This window comes from Mobula birostris, chromosome 3, assembly GCF_030028105.1.
Source record: "Mobula birostris isolate sMobBir1 chromosome 3, sMobBir1.hap1, whole genome shotgun sequence".
Taxonomy (NCBI): domain Eukaryota; kingdom Metazoa; phylum Chordata; class Chondrichthyes; order Myliobatiformes; family Myliobatidae; genus Mobula; species Mobula birostris.
This window is the reverse complement of record NC_092372.1, coordinates 41,109,440-41,126,256: the sequence shown is the minus strand read 5'-3', so window position 1 is coordinate 41,126,256 and position 16,817 is coordinate 41,109,440. Positions and strand designations below refer to the sequence as shown.

Below are 16,817 nucleotides of genomic sequence, written 5' to 3'. Positions count from 1 at the left end.
GAAAAAATGTGGAAGTTTCATGTAAAAGTCACACACAATTTTGGTACAGGATGAGTATCCCATTTCGAAATGCTTGGGGACAGAAATGTTTTGGATTTTGGAACGATCATCATCATTGCCATCACTTCCAACTCTGAATTTATGTGCTACTGGTAAGCAGTCTTTGTGTAACACTTGTTCATCACACAATCTTATACTTTATACTTTATTGTCACCAAATAATTGATACTAGAACATACAATTATCACAGCGATATTTGATTCTGCGCTTCCCGCTCCTGGGATTACAAATCAATAGTAAATATTAAAAAATTAAATTATAAATCATAAATAGAAAATAGAAAAATGGGAAGTAAGGTAGTGCAAAAAAAAAACCGAGAGGCAGGTCCAGATATTTGGAGGGTACAGCCCAGATCCGGGTGAGGATCTGTTCAGCAGTCTTATCACAGTTGGAAAGAAGCTGTTTCTAAATCTGGCCGTATGAGTCTTCAAGCTCCTGAGCCTTCTCCCGGAGGGAAGAGGGATGAAAAGTGTGTTGGCTGGGTGGGTCGTGTCCTTGATTATCCTGGCAGCATTGATCCGACAGCATGCGGTGCAAAGTGAGTCCAAGGACAGAAGATTGGTTTGTGTGATGTGCTGCGCCGTGTTCATGAACATCTGGAGCTTCTTCTGGTCTTGGACAGGACAACTTCCATACCATATGTACATATGCACTTAAGTATGTACTTAAGAGAAAAAATTATGACATACCATTAATATAATGAAAATATAATGTGTGCAGGGTAACAAAAGCAGCACAGCAACATCGGAAGAATACCTATATCAGCTGTTGAACAACAAGCAACAGCAGGCTTTCGGTCTCCACCTATGATGCCATGTTTTGATTGAAAGGTTACAGTACAATGTATTTGTAAATTACTTTTTTAAAGGTTTTATGTAAAGTATAAAAATAATCTGTATCGTGGACTTGTTCTGGTGCTAGATTTTCGTGATCAACAGACACTTTAAACATTTAATGTTGTGCCTTTTCTTTAATTTCTACAACCAGACTGCTGAATACTCACAACTACTTTCAATTTTCAGTTTATTGTGACAGATCTTTGCTTGTTTCATGATCAGCATACATTTAAGTGGTATATGTTCACTGACACTGGTGATACATGATTGAGATCTTCATTTTTTGCTTTTTGCAGTGATTTTCTATTTTTCATTAATCTGTCCATTGCATATGTGAGCTCACTTCTCAGAACTGTCTGTGGTGCACAGAGACCTGGGCATCACCTGAGAACCTTCCTAGCGTCTTGTGGAATTTTCTATTTGTGATGTTATGTCAGCTGCTAAAAAAATAAAATTGGATTTCGGAGGCTATCAGATGTTGGAATTTCAGATAAGGGGAACTCAATCTATATATCAATTGTTTGCAATTTTTTAAAAAAGTATTTTTCTTTTAAAGATAGCTCTGAGATGCTAATGTCAATATAGTTCTACCGAATGGATATGGAGCAATTATGTCAAATGTTCAATCAAGAAGAGGCTGCCAGTCCAAGATTCTCCAATGGAATAGAAGTATCTACTTCAGTCATCTTGCCTGTTCCTATCTCAATGGCAAGTTTCTGATAGATCTGTGTAGTTTTCCAATTAGATATACCAGAAGTTTCATGACTTGCAAGTAACAGATGACCATACCATGGATCAACTGAATCAAAAACATTACTTCACTGCTTAAAAAGATGAACGCTTTCTGCTTGTTAATGTTATCTGTTCAAGTAGTTTAAGGAGGTACTGGAAGGTACTTTCCCCAAAGGTGCCTGTATTTCAATGTTTTACAACTATTTTAATAAGATTGATGTCTTACACAAACAGCATAGCACATGTTAGTCCAAAACCATCTGGACTATAACCATTTGAACATGTGTTAAGTATTTCATAAAGCTTACATTCTCTACGCTGGATTATTTATAGGTACAAGCAGTATGGAAAGAACAGGATAGAAGGCAAGAAAAAATCATGACTCTTTCATGAGGGGGAGCAGAAGATTTGTCCCTCTGCAACCTTTAATTCAAATTTTTTTTTAAATTAACAAATATGTCATTTTTTCTCATCTCAGTGTAACTAGCTAGCTAAAAGCTTAAATTTCTCCAAGTAATGCAACAATATCTGCCTGCAGACTGGAAAATAAGCTGTTTCCTCTAACAGTATCAAATTCCCAGTGAGAAGCAAGATAAAATGGACCCCAAAATATTATCCAAATGGATCAGGCTATGCATGACTAATCTTCAGCAGGCAGATTTCTATTTGATAATGCAAAAAAAATAGGCATTTCTTCTTACTTAAATGAAGAAAGGATATTTTCTCCTACCACAATACTTCTCTCCTTTTTAAAAAAAATCATATATTACATTGAAATGTTATTTCCAGTGTTAATGAAGATAACTTCAATTTACTCTTGTAAATAACATTTTTACTTACTTCGTCTGAGAGAGGGTATTCTTTTCTGATAGGATTAATTACAACTACTAAATTTATACAACATTTCTTCTATAAATCAGATCTATACAGATATGGGATCCGTTCCAATTGCAACTGCCAAAATAAACATGATTATCAAGATAATGAGACCATTGCTAGTAACGTAAAAGAAGCCAAAAACCATTGAACAATCACTGGGAATATGAAAATACCTTAGGGGTAAAGAGAAAATAGGTCAAAGTCATGCAAGCCATTCATTTGTGGCAGCTGTACTGTGTATCAGGCAACACAGTATCCCAAAATGCATACACTGCTGTCTGCTAGGCAAGACCATTTTTCTGCCAATTGAGATGTTTCACTACTTTATTTACTAGCTCTGGCAAAACATACATTTTAAGTGATGATCAGTCAGTGCTCAGATTCAAATTTTTATTGCAGTAAGTATGTTGAGTGGCTACCAGTATTATCAATAACTGAAATTAAACCATTTAGTTTCAGACAAGTTAATGTGACAGTCCTCCTGCTTGCAGCTGGCTGGAAATTATTTATATTGTTTTCATAGTCGTGCCCTTCCCATTTATTCCTACTAAAAGCAAGTTCTCCATTGCAAACTTTTGACAGAGTTTGTTTTGACCTCGAAGGGAACAATAACAATGTTAACACATCACTTGACCCCTTCTTTAGCATTATGCTCAGTCCTCTGATATAAAAATAATCCCTGCTGCAAATATACTAGTATAATTCCTGGATAGTTTTTTTGGTTGCCAGGACCATCCTTTTTGAGAAATCGGTTTGTTCACAATTTTATGGATTACCGGAATCGGGAGGGCTATTATGGCTTCTGTTTAATACGCTCTCATTAAATAGAGAATGTATTCTGAAAAACTAAACATTTATATATGCTCAATATATCCCACTCAGCTTAAGGGAAATTTCATTTATGACAATTTACTTAGCAGAAACCTGCCATATGCCATCATGTGGCTCACATGCCAATCCTTGATTGAAGTTGCAACATTTCCTTCTGGTTTCATCCCAGATCTGGATATTCAAGTTTATTTAACATGAGAGCACAGTAGCTGAGCAACGTGTGGTAGTGCCTGTGACTGGGCTGACTTCTTCTGTGTAATCTGGCTTCTGCACATGCCCAAAAGATGTGCTGGTAGGTTAAATGTTCCAATGTTTTTTTGCTATGTACCTACACCAAATGAAAGGTGATGGGCATGTGACAGAGAAAAGCTTGCAGGGCTGCAGAAAAATAAAATAGTTGCTCTGATAACAGCTGTGATATACATGGACTGAATAGCCTCTTTCTGTGTTATAATAATGAAGAAATACTAGCAGTTTCATACTAAAATATAAATAATGTACAGATTAATAGATACTTCGGAGTTCGTGACCTCCTGGCTACATTGTTACAACTTCTCAGCTGCAGCTGTCTGATTTTGAACTTGACCATACTGTTTTCCACGTGGGACTACCATATATGTGACTGCATAGGTTTTCTCACGTGCGCTCCAACATCCCAAAGTTGTTTGAAAGTTACATTACTGCCAGCATGGTGCTTGGGGGTACGAACAGGAGAAAGAGGGGAGTTAATGGGCACTGGAGAGAATAGGTCACAGGGAAATAGAATTGATGGGACAAATGGACTTCTCTAAGACACAAAGAAATGGATGCACATCTGAAATCACATCTCTGATATCACTATATAGATAGAATTTGTGTAACTGCAAATTTCACATTTCTGGTCAAAGTGAGATGACTAGCAAAGAGAAAATCATGAGGGGCAAATGAATAAAATTATATACAATGAGGCTAGACTAAGTGTATGCAAAGATTCATGTGGAGCTCAAACATCAAAGATCTTTGGATCAAATGGCTTTGTCTTTAAAAGGGCACCATGGTAGCATAGTGGTTAGCATGCTGTTACACTTCAGAGTTCAATTCCGGCACGGTCTGTAAGGAGGTTTGCATGTTCTCCCTGTGAATGTGTGGGTTTTCTCAGGGTGCTCTGGTTTCCTCCCACAGTCTATAGACATACTGGTTAGTCATTGTAAACTGTCCTGTGATTAAGCTAGTGTTAAAGTAGACGGGTTGCAGGGCAGCACAGCTTGTTGGGCCGCGTGAGCCTCTTCTGCACTGTATCTCCAAATAAAATTTTAAAAAATTCATATCATACATAAAATATTAAAACTAACTGCAGAGCTATTATCAAACAAAGATCAAACACTGAAATATTAACAAGGACAAGAAAGAAAAGATGTTTTAAGTGACTGGCTTGATGTTCTATAGCTCTTCCCAACCTCTCACTTGTAAGAATGCTGTTCTCTTCTCTCACTTCCCCTGCCTGTTCTCAGGATGAGGCCTTCTATTCCTGGACATTTAAGTTAATTGGTTACTGCCTGTTACGCTGCTGGCACTTAGAGTAGCTTTTGCTGTTTCTTTAACAATTTTCTTTTGACCAGTCCAGGTTGTTAGCCCTGAGCTGAACCCCCAAACCTGGAGGACCACTCTTAGTCTGGCTTCTACCCTTTGACCTGTTTGGCATGGGTGACCCTACCAAGAATCAAAGCACAAGGGCCTGACTCCAGCCAACATACCTCTCTGTGTTATTGAAGCACGCAAGCCTCCAACCCCTACAAAAAGTTGTGGTCCTCTTGGAGGAGGACATCAAAGTTATTCACTTCTTCCTTTCAGAAAACAGGGTTTATCTTCCAACACTATCAATGATATCCTCAACCCGTATGCCCTCCACTTCCCACGCATATGCCCTCACCCATCATCCCACCCCCCCAACACCCTGACACAACAGGGATAGGGTTCCCTTTGTCTCACCTACCACCCCAGGAACCTCCACATCCAAAATATCATTCTCTGCAACTTCCACCATATCCAACGAGATCCCACTACCAGTTACATTTTTCTGTTCCTCCCTTTTCAACTTCTGCAAGAATTGCTCACTTCACAACTCCCTTCTTCAGCCCTTTGCCTATTCCACCTAATCACCTCCTAACTTCTCAGATCATTTCCTTTTATCCCCCTGATTATTCTACATCAGAAAGGATTCTCAAAGAACAGTAAAAGATGAATCTAGGACTTTGATCTCTAGACTACAAGGAGATATTTACAGAACTAATATTGTTTCCCTACAAAATGTTGAGGAGCACAAATACATGCAGATCAATATGGGGTGCCACATTAGCCTGACACTTTTATAGCTTGGGGAAGAGTTCAGGGTTCAATTCCAATGTCACATGTAAGGAGTCTGCACGTCCTCCCTGTGAAATGTGCGAGTTTCTCCACAGTCCAAAGGTGTCCCCGCTGAAAGGTTAATTGGCTATTGTAAATTTCCCCATTATTAGGCTAGGGTTGAATCGGGGGTTGGTGGGGTGCTGCAGCTTGGATCAGATGGGCCTACTCCATGTCGTAGCTCAAAATAAATAATTAAAATAGTTAAACTTGACTTAAGTGCAGAATCAGGAAGACAAATCCTGAAGCACTTCAGGTTCAAAAAGGTGTACATGATACAACCATATGGATGTCCCAATTTGTTTTTCAGCCAAGGGTTTTCTTTAAATAGAGTTGACAATTACAGGAATCGCTAAGCACCCTCAAACAGTAATATAACCAAGGCACAGGGATAATTTCCACTGGGTATTTAAAACACGGTCCTAAAAACATTGGGGAAAGCTTTTGACAACAAGAAACATAATGAATGGGCCAGTGGCATCTACTGCTTTCCAGCTGCTTGCTTTTCCTTTTTATGCTATTTACTCGCTCTATAATTTTTAATATTTCAATAATCACTTCTTGCATTTCAAGTGTACTGGATATATTCAGTGGTCACTTTATTAAGTATACCCGTTCATTAATGCAAATATCTAACCAGCCAATCAGGTGGCAGAAAATTCAATGCATAAATGCATACAGACATGGTCAAGAGGTTCAGTTGTTGTTTAAAGCAAACATCAGAATGGGGAAGAAATGTGATCTAAGTGACTTTGACCGTGTAATGATTGTTGGTGCCAGATGGAGTGGTTTTAGTTCCTTTCAGTAACTGCTGATCTTCTGGGATTTTCACATACAAGTTTCTAGAGTTTATAGAGAATGGTGTGAAAAACAAAGTAAAAAATCCAGCGAGCAGCAGTTCTGTGAGTGAAAGCGCCTTGTTAATTAGAGTGATCAGAGGAGAATAACCAGACTGGTTCAAGCTGACAGGAAGGCAAATGTAGCTCAAATAATTGTGTGTTACAGGAATATATCTGTCATTTTCCATTCTCCACCCAAGCACTTCACATTTTTTTTAAGAAAAAGCGATGTCTTTTTTTTCCTATCTCAATCTTCAACAGGTAGACTTGAGAACATGCATGCCCTCTTGTCACTTCGGCAGTCAATCCAGTAGCTATAGTCTGTGCTGGTACCATTGTACTGACCTATCTTCTTCATCGCTGCCCTGGTCCTAGTTGTGGATGTTGAATCCTCTGAAGCATTGCTATTCATTGTTTTTTCCAGTCCTGATGGAGGATTTCGGCCCGAAATGTCAACTGTTTACACTTTCCATTGATGCTGCCTGGCCTGCTGAGTTCTTCCAGCATTTTGTGTGTGTTGCTTGGATTTTAGGCATCTGCAGATTTTCTTGTGTTTGTAATACATTGCTACTTGCTTACTGCAATGTTTGCTGCTCATGATATTCAACACAGCATCGCTCATTCATCACCAGAGGCAGGGCTATATATATATATATATATATATATATATATATATATAGCCCTTTAATAAAGCACATTGCTTCAGAGATTATAGCTTTGGAATGATAACAGTGTAGTGTGTGTATATATATATATAGTGATCATATATATAGTGATCATTAGGTGTTTTATTTAAAAGCAGTGTTTGGCATAGTGCTCAGACTTCATGGGGTCTGGAATCAATGCTAATGACTCCCAGGCCTCTTCCATCCTACATGCATTCTACCTCATTACTTTTTTTTATTTTTAATTTTGCACCACTTATTTAACTATTTAAAAATACACACACACACACACACACACACACACACACACACACACGCACAGTAATTCATGATGTTTTCCCTATTATTATGTATTGCATTGTACTGCTGCCTCAAAGACAACAAATTTCATGACATATGTTGGTGATATTAAATCTGATGCGGATTTTGTTGCACTACCTCAGCTGACAGTAAAACAGGACATAACTGATTCAAGATTATGAATGTAACAGGATAGTTCTTAATGGGGAAGCTCCTTTAATAAAGCACATTGCTTCAGAGATTATATCTTTGGAGTGATAACAGTGTAGTATTTTCCACATCCAAATTATGTGATTTACTTAGTTCCAGATGACCAGCCTGTTGATACAAGTGAGTGGCTTGCTTGGCCACTTTACAAGGTAGTTAAGAGTCAAAAATGAAAATAAAAAGTTGCTAATGTTGGAAAGCCAAAATAGAAGCAGAAAACTATATAAACACTCAGCACATTAGGCAGCATCTATGTAAAAGAGGAACAGTTAACATATCACTCCAGGGACCTTTTATCAAAGATGGGGAAGAGAAAAAAAATAAGTTAGCTTTACATGGCAGGGCAAGTTAAGAGAACTAGCCTCTTGGGTGAGACCAAATGACAACATGACAGTTAAGATTGGATTAAGGGACATGCAGATTTGACACAAAATGTCAAAAATTCCCCCCTTCCCACAGATGCCTCTAGAACAGCGAACTTCCTCTGGTAGATTGTTTTTTGTTCAATATTGGAATAAACTTCTTTGACTGTGAAATACATTTTGCGAATGGAAAAATGGCAGGACATGCCCAGCAGGCCAGACTAGATAAAAAAAAGTAACTGGGCTAAGAAGATGACAGGCAGAAATGGCCATTTTTGATACAGTCAAGAATGAGCAAGATACCCAAAATTTGGAAATTTAATACAGGGTCCTGAAGTCTGCAAAAACAGAAATGAGGTGCTGTTTCTCAAGCCCAAGTCAGATCTTGTTGTAACAGAGCACAAGGCACAAATGGAGAGATCAGGGTGGGAGTGGGGTAGTGAATTGAAATGTCAGGCAATGGAAGGTCAGGGTCACTCCTGTACACTGAATACTGGTGCTTTGCAGATGAGTTGCTGTGGTTCTGGAATTGAATTAGGCCAAGCTTACATCTTCCATAAACTGCTTCAGTGAACTGAATATTTTTTTCTAACAAGCCAATAGCTTCAAGATATAACATTTTTATTCTAGACTATTAGATTTAGATTCTCTGCTTGCATAGGTGAGGTGGGTTTGGATACTCGTCTATCATTACTAGCCTTTTACCACATGAAGTGCAACTATTATAGAAAAAGAACTTTCAGTTGAGTAGTGTTTATCACTCAATAATTGTTACATCATAAAAGCACTTGAACCCATAGAAATTCCTTCAAGTATAATGACTGTGATAGTGCAGGAGTAAGAGTCATTATATTTCAGTCTGCCCTAACTCACAGTATAGCAAACAACCAGATAAACAAGCTAAACAACAAGCTGTTTCAGGGAAGTTGGGTGAAAGGATAAAACTGATTAAGGCGTTGCACTTTATAAATCCATCTCGGAGTTTAGATAGGGCCTTGGTTTACTATCTCATGCAAATAACAGTACCTTCAGCAGTGCAGTATAGCTTCATTAATGCATCTTAAATGATAGGCTCAGGTCTCTGCTCACTTACAATATGTTAGTCCACATATGACAAGAAATGTACGACTGATAGTACATGCAGTATTCCATTAAAAGGTTTAGAATATAAAACCAGATAGAATTAATGTTACAATTATAAAAACTCAAATTTAGCCAACCCGGTGTGCTTACAACTAAATCAAAGGAAGAGACTTATAAAGTTGTGAGAAACAATAATAAGCCATGGATTAACGGCATTTTTGAACCCAAAGCAGGATGACAAAAAAGATAAACGAATGCAAGACAGAACATGAGAACAAACCAAGGGAAATAAACTAAAAGGACTTTTATAGGTACATAAAATGGAGGGCAAATGTTAGCCACACACAGGACAGAAGAATTTATAATGAAAAATAAGCAAATAACAGAGGAACTAAATAATTATCTTGCACGTGTCTTGACAGAAGGCACAAAAATAATGACAGATATATTGGAAATTTAAGGATTAAGATGAGGAACTGAAGAAATGTTAGTGGGAAAAATAAAGGTACCAGACATTTTGAAATCAAATCTCATTACCCAAGAAAGGTTGCATTTGCCATAGGAGTACAACAAAGATTCAATAGATGCCAAAGGATGATGGATTTGCCATAGTAAGAGATCAGTTAGTCTGGGACTACATTTTCCTGAAGTTGGAATAATGGCAAGAGATCTCATCAAAAATTAAAAGGGCTTGACAGGTTAGATGGTAGGAGCATATTTCCACTGACAGAGGAGACTAGGGCCAATGGCCACAGTTTGAGAATAAGGCTATTTAGAACTGGGTTGGGAAATGAAACCTTTGGCCTTTGATAGAGAAGTAGAAGAGAAACTACTCCTAGAAAGGGGTTGATTATTGGTGCCGGACAAATAACCTCTTCCTCAATGTCAACAAGGCAAAGAAGATGGTTATGGTTATCAGCTTCAGGAGAATGTGCACCATTCACACTCCTTACATCAGCAGCACAACAGTGGAAAATGCAGGCAGTCTCAAATTCCTGGGAGTGCAGATCTCGATCAACTCTCATGGGCCCTGAACACATTATACACAATCAGGAAAGCTCACCAACACCTCTACTTTCTGAGGAGGCTGAAGAGAGCTGGACTATACATATCTATGCTCATGTCATTCTACAGTAGAACACATCGACATCGTAACAAGCTGCATCACTGCATGATATGGAAACTGCACTCACGCTTTCAGGAAGTCTCTACAAAGGGTAGCCATAACTGCCCAACACATCTCAGGCACCAGCCTGCCCACTAAAAGTATATATATGGAGAGGTGCCGGAAAAGGACCAGTAATATCATGAAAGATCCCACCCTGCTCATGGACTACTTGTCCCACTCCCATCAGGGAGCAGACTAAATAGCATCCACACCAGGGCCACCAGATTCAGAAACAGTTACTTTCCCCAAGCAGTAAGGTTGATCAACACCTCCAGCCACTAACCCATCCCTCTACAATGCAAGCACCACTATATAATTTCCTGTCACATTCACCATATGTACAGACGCTCCTGCGTCTAGTGTCACTTTATGGGCATACAATCAATGTATATAAGCTATCTTATGTATTTATTCTGTTCAATAATTATTATGCTATCTTATTGTGAACTTTTTGTACTTCATCAGATCCACAGTAACAATTATTTAATTCTCTTTTAACATTTGTTTACTGGAAATGACATTAAACAATCTTTAAATCTACCTTAAAATTTGCTTGACTAATCAGAAACAATCAAAACTGAAACTAATAGATTTTTAATGGAAAATGTATTTAGCTGAGTTGGTAAAATGTAGCTGTGGATCAGCAATGAACATAGAGCAGCACTGGAACCGACCCTTTGCCCCTCTCACTTAAAGTTATGCCCTCTAGTATTTGAGATGTCTACCTTGGAAGAAGATTTTAGATATCTGCCTCCTCTACGCTTCTCATAACTTCACAAACTTCAATATGATCTCCTTTAGTAACTGACACTCCAGAAAAAACAGTTGTCATAGCTCATGCCCTCCAATTCAGGCAGCATCCAGGTAAACCTCTTCTGAATCTTCTCTAAAGCCTCCATATCTTCCTGTAATAAGGCAACCAGAACAGCACCAATGATGAAACTGAATGGCAAAACAGGATCGAAAGCTGTATGTCCACTGTTCCTTCCAATAGACTTAGCAGATTTTTCATTTTAAAAATCAGGTTTTATTGCGCTTATGAGGATTAAAATGGGTAGACAAAAACAACTTGTGTGCCAGCCATAAGGTAATCGAACAGCAAATCAAAATTGAGGAGCTAATTGGCCTTAGTTTTTATTCCATTGTGTAGAGTTCTGCTGAAAACTTCTAAAACATTTGATTTTCTTTTTGCGTGTTGAAAGGCAAAAAGGACTGCAGTCTCTCCCTATCAATAGGATGAGCCTTAACATCAGTCACTTGGACCTGTTCTATATACATGTGTGGCTTAGTGCCAAAGTATCCAAAAATGTGCACATGAAATGATTTGGGAAATTTTTCCCATGTTGAAAAACTACTACACTAATGCAAGTTGCTACAACCCAAAAATATTCAATTGACAATTTCAGAAAAAGACAATGTTCCAATACATAGCTGACAGATTTGCTAACGAATAGTTCCATCCAAACTAGATTTCAAAAAATAAACTGGGAATACCATCTGATCAAGAGGTAATTTACATTGATGCATTTCAATTTTTTTGGATTTAAGCCACAGTAACAAGATATAATTTAAAATATATACATATTGCAATCAGAACATGTCAGTTCTCAGTTAAATACTACACTTAATACAACATACTCATGTATGAAAAAACAATGTGCGTCAATTCAATAAAGAACAGCTTTGTATTTTTATAGTGAAGATTGATTTCTTAATTTGTACCTTGATCATCTCAACTTGCATAGCAAGTTGCAGCAAAACTGCACTGAGTGAGGGAAAAACTTGGGAAAGTCACAAGCACAAGGGAATGAGGGAAAGGATAGGGTTGGGGGTCGGAGGCTGACTTGGAGGCTTTGGGCTGACATGGGCACCCAGCAGAGAGGGAAGGGATGACAGTGATAAGACATACTGAATTATGGATATCAAGACACATTAATTTAGTCGCAGTTAGAGGACAAAGAGTTCAAAGCAATACAGAAATTTTTTTAAAAAAGGGATTTTGTTTCATAAATTCTATTCACTCATACAAGTATACCCTCATTCTATTAGTTAGCCTGCATATACAATCTGTAAATAGAGCATTTTCCATCACTAATTCCAGCATCATTCAACACACATCATGAGAAGAATGTTTGTTGTCATCTTCCTGCATCAAATACTGCAAATCCTGACTAGCTTTTAAATTTAAAAACTAAGTAGTAAATTAATTCTATTTGCAAGGCTGCAAGGATTTCTTTACCATTTTTAAGAACTTGAATTTTCGTAGAGAAAAAAATATAGTATACTTCTCACAAAATGAATATTTTCAATACAGTTATGGCTGCTTATAGATCAAAATCAGCTATTGGCTTTATCCATTAATACAGTCATACTTTATTGATCCCAGGGGAAATTGGTTAAATTTACTGATAATATATCTTTATATAATATATAAATTTACTGATAATATATCTTCTAAGTGAAGAGTTTTAGAGAAAGCTAAACTAAAATATCAGATATGAATTACAATTCTAGATGTTTTTATTCCAAATTGACTTCTATAGAGAAGTGATTGGAATTGGATTACAGAGCAATACATTTTCCATTGCTTTGGAAATACAACCACATATCAATAAATTCCACTGAAGTATCAAGGCTCCAGGACAAACCCATCAAATACACCCTCAAATATGACATCAGTAATGTTCTCTTCCATATCTGTGGGTCACTGAAACAAGTTTTTACTGTTTTTGCAAAGTATGTTTCAATGTGACTTAAAAGACAACAATGGCCCTGGCAGATCATAGATCAGTACTGATAACACAATTCAGATGGCCCCCTAGAGAAAGCAGGTAGCCAGAATTTCCTGTCCCTTATCTCAGAGGATTTTATTTTGTGATGAATAAATTCTTGGAGTGATGGCTTACCAGCTGTGTTGAATTCGGCTCAATGGAATTGGACAGGCCAAGACCTGCTAGAAGTGCACTATCCACATATCAGAATCTATCATGTGGGGGTGTGGGCAGAGAAGAAACAAGCATACGTACGGTGGCCCTCATTCTAACATATCTTTGTATGTGTTTGCATCAGGCTGTGTAGACAGCTAGGGTATACAGGAATTAAATTGTACTGCAATGGTACATGGGCAGCTTTCAAATTTGGTTTTCACAGAACACTCCATTCAGTTGGATCATATTGCACTAACAGACAATTGCAGAAAAATATTTTGCAGTAAACTCCCTTAACAACAATAATAAAAGCAGAAAATGCTGGAAATTCTGTGCAGGTTATTTACCAAGCTTTCCTTTATGTAAAAATGTCTCTGCTGCTTTGACATTAGGTAACTACCAAATTTATATAATCCTTTCACATGCATGTACAAGCACACAAAATTTTTGAAAATGCACAATTAGATTCAGGACAACATATATGGCACCATGAGCTAAATGTACACAGTCTTTTAGTTCACTTGAAGTCCACACCAAATACTGACCTATCACATTTTTATTGCCCATCTGTGTGGGTTCTCATTGAAAACCATTTTGAAAAAGCCGGTCAATAGAAAGCACATAGGGAATAGTGCTCTCATACAGAGATTATAAGCAAATCACAGTTTAAAAGAGAAAAAATCATTAGGTTAAGTAAAATTAATGTAGGGAGAAAACAATACTGATATATACAGCCAACACCATTATTGCAGTTAAATGATTCATGTACAAAACTGAGAATGGTTTAAGTAATGAATATGCTCTGATAATTAGATAGCTTTATTATATTTACTATTTACAGCATTAGCATTTTAACTGAATTTTTAAAAGCACACTGAACTTGTCATAAATATAATGGAATAATTAATGTTTTTCATTAAATTATATACACAGCAATCTCAGTTTGCCTTTGTACATGGGCATAAACAGTCTGTGACTGCTTTTAGATGGATCTTAAGAAGTTAGTTATTGCCTCAATGCATAACACTGAAATCTCAGCTGTTCTGATATTTGACCTTGGATGCTTGACGGTAATCCTTTTGTGTACTTTTCCTCGAAGTATATAACATAGTGAAATGTCTGCTATTGAACAGACACAGCCTCCAGGCACTGGAGTACTGGCAATTAAAAATCCTTACCAATTTTTCATCAACTGTTATGAGTTGCGTGTCCCGAGTTTGAGTCTGAGCCAGCTGCCATGTCGAAGTGCTCAATGACCTGCAATGCAAGACAGTAGAAAGCATTTCATTCAATGCCATACACACAGAAGCAACAGAAACAAATTGGTTATTAATGTTTGTGTTAAAAAACAGACAGAAAGGATATATAAAAATGCTGAAATTTTATTTCTCCCAGATTGTTGAGTTCATGTCAGAGTATCAATCAGCTTTCAACAACACACTGCACTCACTTTACTTCATCCTACAGGCTTTAGGTCACAGAAATTGACAGTGGTCACAGCTACACTATAAAAGTGTGTGAATGCAGCTGGCTTGTCATGAACAAACACTGCAAGCAGACAGCAGCTAAAATTTCTCATGGCAAGCATTTGTTAAGTATCCAGCATAATTTAAACTTGAGAATCAGAATCAGATTTAATATCCCTGGCATATGTTGTGAAATTTGTTGTTTGGCAGCAGCAGTTCAATGCAACACATAACAATAAAACACAGACAGACACACACACACACACACACACACACACACACACACACTTACCCCTTACCTGAAATGCTTGGGGCCAGAAGTGTTTCGCATTTTGGATTTTTTTGGGTCTTAGAATATATGAGGTAGCTTGGGACCGCCATAATTTCCAACTCTGAATTTGTACGCTACCATTAAGCAGTCTTTGTCTTACACTGTTCATTACACATAGTAAAAAAATTTACACACCACTAATATAATGATATCATGTGTGCAGGGTAACAAAAGCAGCATAGCATACCTGAATCAGCTGTTGAAAAACAACAAACAATGGCAAGTTTTCAGTCTCCACCTACGATGCCATGTTTTGATTAAAAGGTTACTGTACACTGTATTTGTACATTACCTTTTAAGGTTTTATACACAAGGTATAAAAACAATCGGCATTGTAGACTTGTTCTGGTGTTAAGAGTTTCATCAGTGATTATCTGATGATCTTGCAGTGAAGGATGTAAGAAATAAAAGTAAATTCAAATTCAAATCTTGGCAAACTCATCCATGAATTTCTCTTCTGCTTCGTGATCAGCAGATGCTTTATTACCACAAGTATTTCATGATTTCCAGTGGGCCAAGGGTTTATCCTTTTACCACCCACTGGATCACTTGGTCTGGCGCATAATGTCAGGATTGGTCTCCTTTCGGATTAACAGGGTCACGGCGCGTGTGCATTCCACCTGAGGAATTGAGAAGCAACTTGGAAACTCAAGATCTTCTGGTGTGGGAAGGAGCTCAAGCACCATCTGTCCCCAATTTACCTGGGTGTGACAATGGATAGGACGCTCTCATTTGCCACCCACATCCAAAAACTCCAAGGGAAAGTTGGCTCTCGCAATTCTCTCTTGAAAAAATTAGCAGGCACGAAATGGGGAGCTAATGTTCACACACTTAGATCAACTGCCCTAGCACTCTGCTATGCACCTGCAGAATACTGTGCACCTGTCTGGGGCAGATCAGCCCATGCGAAGAAAACAGGCCCGTTGCTTAACGAAGCCTGCCGAATAATCACGGGCACACTGTGCCCCACACCCACTAACATCATTTACAGACTTGCAGGCATTGCTCCCCCAGAGATCCAAAGACACACTACAACAAAAATTGAAAAAGATAAACAGAACTCGGATCCACAGCACCCACTACATCACCATGTGCCAGTTTCCAACCGCCTAAAATCGAGGAAAAGCTTTGCTACAGTGGAGGAACCACCGCACGGAACATCCTCCCAAACATACAGGATTGACCCCTGGCAACAAACAAGCCAGAACCCCACCAAACAATACAGTGCAAGACCCCACAGAAATGTTGCCAGACGGGGCACTGCTTGGCAGACGGAAGTGGTGCGTTCTCAACAGAGTGAGAGGGAGTTTATAGGATGGGAGACAATACGGTGAAGTGGGGTTTAAAGATCAGCGAATCCTGTGAGTGTGGCGATAGGGTGCAGAACATTGAACACGTTCTGCGCAACTGCCCACTCTCACCTGATTTAGCTGACACTGACCTGCTCAACATCAACCAAACAACACTAGAGTGGCTGGCTGTCTGGTGTGACAAGCTAGGATGACCACAAGTATTTAAAAATATAATGTCAAGTCTTTACTTAAATTTTTGCAACCATCTTGTTGAATATTTACAATTACCTTCAATTTTCAATTCATTATGATAGATCTTTGCTGGTTTCATGATCAGCATAGCATTAAGTGGCATATGTTCACTCCGATGCTAACAAATGCACTTTCAATACACTATCGAGATCTGTGCACGCACACACTCACACACACCACGCACGCACACCACGCGCACACACAC

The 16,817-nt window shown here is 38.2% G+C and overlaps 1 protein-coding gene across 1 annotated transcript in view; it reads right to left on the bottom strand.

The window, feature by feature from the left end:
* ndufs4 (NADH:ubiquinone oxidoreductase subunit S4) overlaps positions 1-16,817 on the bottom strand; it is a 106,948-nt gene that overhangs the window by 60,598 nt on the left and 29,533 nt on the right. The window contains 1 exon segment of the mRNA XM_072252504.1: positions 14,450-14,528. Coding sequence (XP_072108605.1) covers positions 14,450-14,528 — 79 coding nt within the window.